At 35.1% G+C, this 11,438-nt stretch overlaps 1 protein-coding gene across 1 annotated transcript; it reads left to right on the forward strand.

Moving 5' to 3' along the window:
- Nucleotides 1–1,905: 1,905 nt before the first annotated feature.
- tspan31 (tetraspanin 31) lies at nucleotides 1,906–9,899 on the forward strand. Its single transcript, XM_051879550.1, has 6 exons — nucleotides 1,906–2,107; nucleotides 5,530–5,697; nucleotides 5,831–5,911; nucleotides 6,021–6,155; nucleotides 6,388–6,498; nucleotides 8,210–9,899. The coding sequence occupies exons 1-6, from the start codon at nucleotides 2,045–2,047 to the stop codon at nucleotides 8,282–8,284; spliced, it is 633 nt and encodes a 210-aa protein (XP_051735510.1). The 5' UTR covers nucleotides 1,906–2,044; the 3' UTR covers nucleotides 8,285–9,899.
- Nucleotides 9,900–11,438: the final 1,539 nt, after the last annotated feature.

Here is an 11,438-nt window from a genome sequence, read left to right on the forward strand (position 1 = left end):
TTTGCTTGCATGAATTTCCTCTCTCTCTCTTTCTCTCTCTCTCTGAATTCACTTCCTGATTTTAAAAGAGTGTCACCATCTCATAGGCTGCTCTCTCGCAAACAGGATTTTGTGGTAAATTCAAGACAACCGTTAAAAAAAAATATGGTTTCAAAAAGGCAGCCTCAAATTTATCAGATTTAGAGCTGGAATGGCAAAACCTCAGCATTGATATGAGAACAAAAATATATTACGATACAAATAGAGGAAATTGGGACTAGTTGTCACATGCTGTTTGATAGACAAGGGTATTTTTTTTTTTTTATAAATGTCAATTTGAGCAGTTTGTCACATTAATACTGGGGCAAGTGTTTACAGGTGCTTTTTTTTTTTCATTTCATCTAATTTATTAATTATAATATATGTTGTTATCCTAAATAATGCTTTATATATATATATATATATATATAAAGGCTGTTTAATAATATGATGTTCTCGTTGAGAGAACTCATCCCATATAGTGTCAACATAATGAATTAGCCTCAGCCTCCTCTATACAATTCTATAAAATATGAATATATTTGGCATTTACAGGAATTTGTTGCGTGAGATGAAAATACATACTTAAACATAAATATCGCAGTATCTTCAGGCCTTCACAGTGTCTGATTTAGAATATGGGCCTGTCTTTATCATCAGTCCTCAATGCAGCATCCTGTGTCTCACACGCCCGTGACGACAGAGGGCGATCTGAAGTGTGACGTTGTTTGTTGCTACTCTGCTCAGCCAATGATGCTCAAGCAGCACACACGCCTCACTTCAGCGTTGGTTTAAATACCAGTCCACAATGTCCAGTATTTACTATAATCATTAAATCAGCACCTCTAATTATTATCTCAGAAACCTATTAATATCCAGTCTATTAGATATTATATCTATTAGGTTAATAGACTAAAGTCTATTAGATTGTCTTTGATGAAACAGCATGTTTGCAGACAGTAGGGGAAATGTATCCTACTGTGAATCTGTTCCTCTCTTAAGATGCTTAAGGTTTTTAATTAAATGTCTTTAACTGAGTATGTTGGTCGCTGTAGGCTAATTAACTGGAAACTACATTATGAAAATACGCGCGTGCTTTTTGGTGGCAGAAGCGTTTGATATCGCGAGATTTACAAAGGAATGATAATTTAGAGCTTAAAATATTTGGAAATAATAATTTAATATTTTATTATATTTTTATTAGTGAATTGGCTTAATTGTGTGATATAAATCATTTATATAAAAATAACATAAAAGGAAATAATATTTTGGACACGAACCTTCATTTAAAAATAGGTTAAGATCAGAAAGAGAAGATTTTCTCTTTTTTTCTTGAATGTGGAATTTTTTTTTTTTTTTTTTTTTTTTTAATGATGGCTGTAAATAGGAAGTTCTCTCTCCTGGCGTCTGTCGCATGCATTTCAAACAAAGCACGTGAGTAAAAGTTCTGCCGCTAGAGGGTCTGCGGCTCCGGTTGACGTCACCGTCACCGGTTCAGCCCTTGATGGGAACCGATTTCCGCGAATCGGTTCTTTCGAAAAGTTAATCTCAAAGAATCAATTTAAAACGATTCAGCGATTCATTTATTTCATGACCCAATTGTGTCGTCATCACATAACACCTTGACATTTCGGCTAAAAACGTTTTTGTATGTAGAAACATTTCTGTTTTTTTACGTTTTATTTAAGTTTCATTAACAAGGCTGTTTATTGTAAATGAATGTGTCTTAGTTCAGTTTTTTGCAGCCGTGATTCAGTTCATGAAAAACATAGTTATTTACCAAAAAAATATTTGCATTACCGTTTGGGACCGCGAGCAAGGAATGATTCAGCTCAGTCGGTTTTGTGAACCGGTTTAATTGATTCATCGAAAAGATTCGACTGAAATGAACGATTCGTTCATGAATCGGACATCGCTACTGCTCACCCACAAGAGAAGAAGAGCAGTTTATAGCATACTCACATCAGCGAAAACAACATCAGTAGTACACAATTTCATTTCACCGGTAAATGCCTGAAGATTCAACATGGTTTGCGGAGGATTTACTTGCTCGAAAAACGCCCTCTGTTCTCTAAATGTAGTTTATATGGTAAGTCGCACATACATGAATATATAGCTCAGCTAGCCTGCTAGCAACAGCTAATCCTGTATAAATACTTAAAACATTTCGTTTACCTTATCTCAGCATGTCTACTGGATAAAAGGCGTGTTATGAACATTTTACTTTATTTATATTCACTCTCTAGGTCTTTATTGCTAGGTCGTAGGTGAGGTCTTTGTTTTATAGCTAACAGTACATGAATCAGCTAGCTGCTTATCTTCATAGGCTGTCCTAGTTAAACAAAACCTTCTTGTTTTACTGCTATTAGTGAAAGAAAACATCTGTTTAATGTGGTAATATTAAGATTTTTTGTAGTTTGTTTTTGTCGAATCTCCTGAATGATGTTTCGACATCCAGTGTTGCATAACCGTCCCTATGTTTGTATAATCTGTTTTTTTATTTACTCGTGTTGTTTTCTTTGTGGATAAAGTGCATTCCTAAATTATTAAATACATATGTATTTATGTCTGTTTCACGACTGATTAGCCTGAATGCTCTGGAAGGCTTTGGTCTGGCAGCTTCATGCATGTAGGCTATCTGTCAAAACTCAAATGTCATTTCAGGTGTTGTTGAGTTAGAATTAATGCTTGCTTAATATGATACACACACGGCTGAGTCACTGATCATGCTTCTAAAATGCCTCTGACTCACATGTGTGATGACAATACTGACAATGCACGGTGTCAGACAAAAATAAAGGACTTTGCAGTTTGCACTCAGCCAGAGCTATAAATGAGATGACTTTGGGTGGTGTAGTGGTTAAAGATCTGTGCTAGTGACACAAAGGTTTAAAGACACTTAACCTCATGTTACTCCACAGGAGCTGCTTTTGTTATAAGTGTACTGTAAATCAAGGGTTTTCAATCTTTTAGATGTCCCAAATATGATCATCCTTGTGCTAGGGAGCCCATCCTAAAATTTCAAAGACAGATGTATATTTTCATGTATAAAGAACCAATTTATACTGTGAAAAATTAATATTATAAATGTGTAAAATAGTATATAATTTCCATTATGTTACATTATTTCATTTTTTTATTCTCATTATAGTACTGTACTGTTAAATTCTATTTATTTAAATGTATTTATTTAAAACCCCTGCTTTAAATCACTTCACAATTGAGTAAATTCATTTTTTAAATATGGACTTTGCACAGAAAAGTCAGGTCTGGATCACTTTGTGGTGTATTTGGCTTGGTGTTGGTTCACAATGTTCTCTTAATGTCATAATCGTACCCCTCATGCTGGCATTTAAGGAGGGACTGTGTGTACATTGTTCGGCTTTGGGTTTGGCCCGTGATATGCTGCCCATGTGCTGCTGTTTGGTAAATATGTTGCTCTCTGGACCTACAATCTTTATCCTGCTTTATCTTTGCTTTGGGTTATATAGATTCCAGACAAACCTTTGAACTGTAGATTGACCCTAGTCACAGTTTAGCTTATAGAAATGTAGTGTAGAAATGCACATTTTAGAAGTGTAACAACATGTGACTTGTTTAATGTAGCTGTCACAGTAGTTGTAATGAATTTAAACACAATATAAAGTAGTCATCTTGAGACATAGGTTTAACAACTGTAGACGTCACTTAAAGTCAACATGAAATCAAATTTGACCTTATTTACTTTAAAGGATTAGTTCACTTCAGAATTCAAATTTCCTGATAATTTACTCACCCCCATGTCATCCAAGATGTTTATGTCTTTCTTTCTTCAGTCGAAAAGAAATTAAGGTTTTTGAGGAAAACATTCCAGGATTTTTCTCCATATAGTGGACTTCAACAGGGTTCAATGGTTTGAAGGTCCAAATGTCAGTTTCAGTTCAGCTTCAAAGGGCTCTGCATGATCCCAGCCAAGGAATAAGGGTCTTATCTAGTGAAACAATCAGTCATTTTCGAAAAAAAAAAAAAAAAAATTATATTCGTTTTAACCACAAATGCTCGTCTTGCACTGCTCTGCGATGTGCCACGCATTACGCAATCACGTTGGAAAGGTCAACGTGTGACATAGGCAGAAGTACCGACCAAGTGTTTACAAAGAGAACGTGCAAAGTCAAACGGCCTTTACAAAAAAAAGGTAAAACAACGATGTCGGACGATTTAAGTTGGAGGAGAAAATGAGAAGGAGTTTTTCGCCCTACTGTGGTACTTCCGCCTACGTCACGCGTGACCTTTCCAACGGGATTACGTAATGCGTGGCACATCGCAGAGCAGTGCAAGACGAGCATTTGTGGTTAAAACGAATTTTTTTTTTTTTGTTTGTTTTTTTTTTTAGAAAATGACCAATCGTTTCGCTAGATAAGACACTTATTCCTCGTCTGGGATCATGTAAAGCCCTTTGAAGCTGCACTGAAACTGCAATTTGGACCTTCAACCCGTTGGTCCCCATTGAAGTCCACTATAAGGAGAATAATCCTGGAATGTTTTCCTCATAAACCTTAATTTCTTTTCGACTGAAGAAAGAAAGACATAAACATCTTGGATGATAGGGGTGAGTAAATTATCTGGAAATTTTAATTCTGAGGTGAACTACTCCTTTAATACATATTCCTGATCTTATTGTGAATGAATTATCGGAGCATGTTATTATTATAGAGTAAAACATTTGTTGTCTTATTTTTTTGAAATCCTCCTCTCCAACTACCTGTCATTTGGCGACCACGCCCAGCTAGCATTTGGTTAACATGACATGGTTAGCCGCTGCTGGTAGTCGTAAGTTAACTACACTATTTGTAGACAAAAAGTTGCCATCAGTTCTGGCAAAATAATTTTTGCAAGCAACAAATGAATTGTAACTTATTTTACTTAAGGTGTCTTGCCAGTGTACAATTTTTATTTGATTATACTTTTTGGTTTTTATTTTTTATTTATTACTTATTATTTTGAATCAATTGTAAGTTAACCTTTTAAAGTTAAATTAAAAGTTAATTAAAAAAAATTAAATTAATTCAATTAAAATGAAAGTTAATTGTTGTAATACGTTTTGTATGAGATGTTTTTTACTTGATTATAATTTTTATTTATTTGGTTTAATTTTGTATTTTATTTTTACAATTGTAAGTTAAATGAAAGGTTAATCAAAAATGGAAGAAATTAGTTTTATTTTAGATATTTTGCCAGTGTACTATTTTTATTGTATTTTTTGTTTTGTTCGATTTTATTTAGTTTTATTTTATTTTAGTTAATTTATTATTTACTTTTTAAATCAACTCTACAGATAAAATCAAGTCTTTTTTTCCCCCTCATGAATTATTCTGTTCAACTTGATAATATGTCACATTATGGAAGTAAAATGGGTTGTGAATGCCATTTCATGTTGACTTTAAGCACAATATAGTGTTATTTCATACAGTTTAAATAAATGGTTTGTACTGTTGTGGCACGTTTCTGATTGGTCTCTTGTTTCATCCTCAGCTGGTGGGTCTCCTGTTGATTGTCGTAGCAGCATGGGGGAAAGGCTTTGGCATTGTCTCCAGCATCCACATCATCGGTGGCGTGATTGCCGTGGGCTTCTTTCTGCTACTGATCTCCATTGTGGGGCTCATTGGCGCCGTCCATCATCACCAAGTCATGCTTTTCTTTGTATCCTTTAGCAGCTTTGTATTGCACACTTTTTGTAGTTCTATGCCTATCTATGTTGTTATAAATTGTAAATATTTAAAAGTTCTCCCATCTGAATGTTGTAAAGTCCTTGACCACAAATGCTTTTCTACAGTACATGGTCATTCTCTTCATTGTCTTCCTCTTCCAGTTTGGAATTTCCTGTTCTTGCCTGGCCATGAACCAGGGTCAGCAGGTAGGCCTAATTAATTTTAAAGCGCACATGTTGTTGTTGCACAATTGTTTGTTGAGAAACTGAGTGTGATTCTTGTTTTTTTTTTTTCATGTCACATTACCAAAAACAGGAGAAGCTGCTGAACTCGTCCTGGAAAATAATGAGTAACGACACGAGAATCAGCCTTGAGAACAAAATGGACTGCTGTGGCCTGTTCAACAATACTCAGACAGATTTTGTATCTGACTTACACCTCTGTGAAGCTGTAAGAGTACCTCCTTGTGTTCCCTTTTTTTTTTTTTTTCTTGCTTAATCTGTTTATTGAACTTTAAGCAAGTTGTTGTTGAGTAATATAACTTTGAATTGTCTGACCCAACAGGTAAAGGGTCCAACTACAGTTTATTTTGTTCTAAGATGATCAGTGAATGGACTAATTTTATCTGATGACCTGTAGCCTGGATGATGGATGTTTAACACCCTGCTTTCTTTTCCCGCAGCCATGTGTAAAAAAGAAATCCTGCCTCACCTGTGGTGAAAAGATGCTCCAACATTCATCAGAAGCTCTGAAGATTCTGGGAGGAGTCGGCCTCTTTTTCAGCTTTACAGAGGTTAGTTCAGATCACATGTGAATGCCTCAAAAACATTGTGGGAACTGGAGATCTGGACTTCTTTTGTTGCCTGTCCTTCTGAGGTCTGGGCATGTTAGTTAGAGAATCATGGTTAAAATAATTGTTATTGATCATAAATAAGTTGTAATTAAGAATGTGGCATCCTACAAAAACTAAATTTACAAACTACATCATTGTTAGAAGGTAAAATACATTAAAAAGTATCAATTACACATCTAAAGCTCATCCTTTACTCTTCATTTTGTTGCATAAGCTCAATAAGAAAAGTTGTTGTGGTTGTTAGTAAGTGAAAAAGAGATAAATAAAGTCCCATGTGCTCAACAAGTATATTACATTAATTGTAAGTATGACTTTCAAGGAGGAATGTTTTCTAAAATTCAAAAGTCATCGTAAAATATAAACACACTTGAGACTGTACATTAGTTGAATTTTATATTAATAATATATATAAAATATATTTAATACTGAATTATATTAATTAATTGAATCAAGATCCTCAGATATTAAATATTATTATTATTATTATTATAAGTAGTAGTAGTAGTATCATATTAATGTGTATGTATGTTTTATTATTTATTTACTATTATTGGAGTTCTTATTATTTTGAATTGGCTTTTGTTTTTTTTAATTGTAATTTAAATTTAATTTTGAGTAATTTTATGTGCTTTTGCCATTTTAATTATTTTTTTTATATTTCTATTTAGCTTTATTTTCTATTTGTTTGTCATTTTTGTACCTTAACTTGCTTATTTTATTTCAGTTAGTTGCCAAGGTTTCGTTTGTTTTTTAAGTTAATGATATTCATCTAATATTTGTTTTATTTTATTTCAGCTTTTTATATTAAAATATTATTAAATATTATTTTATTATTTTATCTTCATATTTATTTTATAACAAAATTAACTAAATTGTTTCTTTATTTCTAATAATGATTTTTTAAAAATAGTTTTAGTTAATACTAACAACACACACACATTATATATAATATACATTTAGCAGAATAAATATATTAATTTAGCAGAATATTAGAAAATAATGTTAGAATATAAATAATATTATTACTGAATATATATTTATTGAACATTGAAGACTGATCTCATTTTTAATATTTCTGATATGTGACCCTGGACCACAAAACCATTCATAAGTCGCACGGGTATATTTGCCTACAGTAGCCAACAATACATTGTATGGGTCAAAATTATCGATTTTTCTTTTATGCCAAAAATCATTAAGATATTAAGTAAAGATCATGTTCCATGAAGATATTTTTGTAAATTTCCTACCGTAAATATATCAAACATTTATTTTTGTGAGTGGATATCCATTGCTAAGGACTTCATTTGGACAACTTTAAAGGTGATTTTCTCAATATTTTGATTTTTTTTTTTTTTGCACCCTCAAATTCCAATTTTTTAAATAGTTGTATCTCAGCCAATTATTGTCCTATCCTAACAAACCATACATCAACGGAGAGCTTATTTATGCTCAATATCAAAACATTTACCCTTATGACTGGTTTTGTGGTCCAGGGTCACATTTATAAAGTCACTTCCAGCCATGTATTACTGTGTCATTTTGCCTAAAATGAAAAAAAAAATCACTTTATCACATGGACCTTTTCTCATTTTAGCTATTATATTCCATTATTGTATTTATAATCATTTCCCCCCCTTTTTTTTCTCAGATCTTAGGAGTTTGGCTGGCCATGCGCTACAGGAACCAAAAGGACCCGAGAGCGAACCCCAGTGCTTTCTTATAGTCTCTCAGACCGTCTGTCCTAAACTACGTTTAGTGTAGTCCAGCTATTCCAGTTCCCTTTTGCACAGGTAGAGTGAAGCGCACCAAGAGACATTTAAAGCGTTAAACACAACCACAGATCCCAGACACCGCGTTCAGAACACACAAACCAACGCACCACACTGCACATACAAACACATTCATTTTAATGATAGATCTGACCCATTTTCCACACAAGGTCTGCAGAGGGCTAATTTAAACCAGCAGGAGGAGGTATCATGTATGATAGGATGCTCGTTCTGGCACTTCCCCCCCTATCCTTGATGTGAGAAGCTCTTCCTGTTCTGTGTATGCAAACCGAAAATCTGCAATGTAAAAGCCATCGATGTCTGCATGTTCATAGCCTCAGAATTGTTTCCTGTGACATGGTCAGCTCTCTTATGTACACATAACCAGGTGTGTAGTGCTGAAATAGTTTCAGTGTAACAGAAAGTTATCCCACATAAACTATATTAACGTTTAGTATCAGTTAATGAGGTAGTCAGGGTGAAATTCTGTCACGTATCTCCCAGAAATGTCTTGAATGAGTGCAGACCTGATAAACACCGGTGTTTTGTGCAATGCTTTATGGAATCCGTCTCAATGAGGTGACCAGTCCAGCCTATGGGATATTAGTTTAGGAATTAGATGTAGAACGTGAATATTTAAAAAGATAAAAAACTTGTGTAACTGAGCCATGTGAATGGGAGGATTTCCCCTGCCGACGGACTGCAGCCCTCCTGTTGTACATAGTCTTTACCGTGACAGGGTCGATGTTCACCGCTTTTCCATCCTTATTTAAACCACGGAGACCCTACCACCTCAGCCGGGTCTCGCTATTCTCACTGGACTTTTGAAGTTCTCGATTTCCTTTTGAAGCTTAGTATTACTCAAGGAGATGGTGTTTTAAAATCTTATGCATTGTTTTGTGGATGTTTGTGTTGAAATACTCTCGGCGTGCCATTTATTTGCAATCATGAATCGCTTCTTTCTAGCTATTTTAAAGTACTAATCAGGTCCATAATTTTAGCACTGAATAATGTGCCATTTCAGTTAAATCCTACTTATTTTGTGTTTTGCCAAATCTCTCTTGTTTTTGTTTGGTTGCGCTTCAAATTTTTTCTTGTTTTGTGCTAAAAGTGTTAAGTTGCCATTCAAGTGTGCGTTTTTTGCAATGTTGAACATTGTTATTGTAGTAGATAGATCATTTGTAATACTTTACGTGCACGTGCATATGTTGATTCCTTATGTCTAGTATGTTCTTGTGTTAATTTGCTTACTCATATTAATAGATGAACATATTGGCTAATATTCAGTCTTAACCACTTTAGTTTCCGCCCCACATGATCGAGAAAATGGGAACACTGAACCATCACTCAGTACAGCTCAAATGTGTTCTGCTTCACTTGGTCATGGTATTATGAGTGTTTCACTGATGGATTTTGAAGAGGTGAAATCAATGTCTGTGCTATAATAGTTATTTATTGCCATTGTGAGAAGGCCGCAGTACCCGACTCGGTGAGCTGTAAGCACCATTTTCCCTGGATTTGCCTTGTATTTTTGAAACTGACTTTTCCAATTAAATATTCTTAGATCAATACCTGTGCAATTCTCTTTTTTATCATAATGAATTGTTTCTCAACTGGTTTTGCTTCCAAACCCAAGATTTTACATTGACATAAAGTGGCGACCCAACACAGTACCAAACCTGTGTTTCAGGGTCCCTTCGAGTTTTAAATAAAGTCTTAAATTCAGTTAAAGGGGCTATATATATATATAATGTATATGTATGAATTTTCATGTATTAATCACTTTTTTGTTGCCCATGTGTGAACATCTTGTAATGAAACGAGACCTACCTGATTTTTATGTGAAGTACTCAGAACGTTTTTGCTAAAAAAAAATCAAAAGGATGTGACGTTTACACTCCGAGAGCCTCTTTTCCTTTCTGTGACACATGAAAACGAATGCTTATACAATGTTCATGATAATGCCGAAAGAGCCATTCCGTAGTGTAATGTCAATGTGTCATGCAAAGAAAAGGGATTAATTCAAACTATAGTCTCACATAGCAAGATCTACATAAGCCACGTTTCCACCGAAATTACCCGGAACAATTTGTCCCAGGAACTTTTTTTCCCCCCAGACCTATTGCTAGCTGTGTTTCCATAGCGGTCTAAAGTACCGTGAAGATTTGACGTAGGACTGCACGCGACTTTCCAGTTCCCACTGGATTTCGTCCTCCACACATAAGCTTAATAAAGCCTGAACCTCATCGTCAGTCCATCGGCTGTATTTTCAAAACTCCATTGTTGATTCGAATAGCAAACAACTGTTACTGCACGCACCGCAACAAACTTTGAAAAAACGATGGTTGAAATAAAATGCTTTGTGGAGTCAACCAAACAAAATGCTGCGTGACCTTAACCTATCGGTATGTTCAGCAGCGTTGCCAAGTCCACGGTTTTCCCGCGGAATTGGGCTACTTTTACACTGTTGCCGCGGGTTGTTTTTCGTGTCCGCGGGTTGAATCGACCCAAAATAACATATTTAGTCCCTGGAATGCAAATTTAACCTGTGGAGTCCTGCCAAAAATGAAAATTTTACCCCCCAGACTGTGATTTTTACTGTGGGACCCCCCTGAAATGCGATTGGGCTAGTTTTGGGCTATTTTTGAGGAGCAATTGGGCGGGTTTTGTTGTGAAGACCTGGCAACCCTGATGTTCAGCACCCAAGTCCCAACCCTGAAAGTGCCAGAACTTTGAAAAAGTACTACCTAGTGAGCAAGGGACTATTTAGAGGGGGAATTTTTTACCCGGAACTTCATTTAGACCCTGGTTCCTGCAGTCGAAACACACCGAGTACCACCCCAAAGTTCCTATTTCCTGGGCAAAGTTCCTGTGGTGGAAACGCGGCTAAATATACTTTATAGTATAACCAAACTACCATAACAGTGTAATTTTAATTACCTCATCTGTTGATATGATAAATTGCAGAGCTTGTGCAAACATATCCATATCACTTCTCACCACTGTCAGTTTTGTTCTGTGTTTATTTTGTTATTGAGAGGAAGGGGTGCAACACATATTTACATATTCATCGAAACATTGCTTTCAGCAGCTGGACGGTGTCTGGAT

This window comes from Ctenopharyngodon idella, chromosome 22 (assembly GCF_019924925.1).
Source record: "Ctenopharyngodon idella isolate HZGC_01 chromosome 22, HZGC01, whole genome shotgun sequence".
In the NCBI taxonomy this organism is placed as follows: domain Eukaryota; kingdom Metazoa; phylum Chordata; class Actinopteri; order Cypriniformes; family Xenocyprididae; genus Ctenopharyngodon; species Ctenopharyngodon idella.

Coding starts and splice junctions, on each gene's coding strand:
- tspan31 (XM_051879550.1), top strand. CDS start 2,045: ATGGTTTGCGGAGGATTTACTTGCTCGAAAAACGCCCTCTGTTCTCTA. Junction 5,698..5,830: donor ACCAAGTCATGCTTTTCTTT/GTATCCTTTAGC, acceptor GCTTTTCTACAG/TACATGGTCATTCTCTTCAT. Junction 6,156..6,387: donor ACTTACACCTCTGTGAAGCT/GTAAGAGTACCT, acceptor CTTTTCCCGCAG/CCATGTGTAAAAAAGAAATC.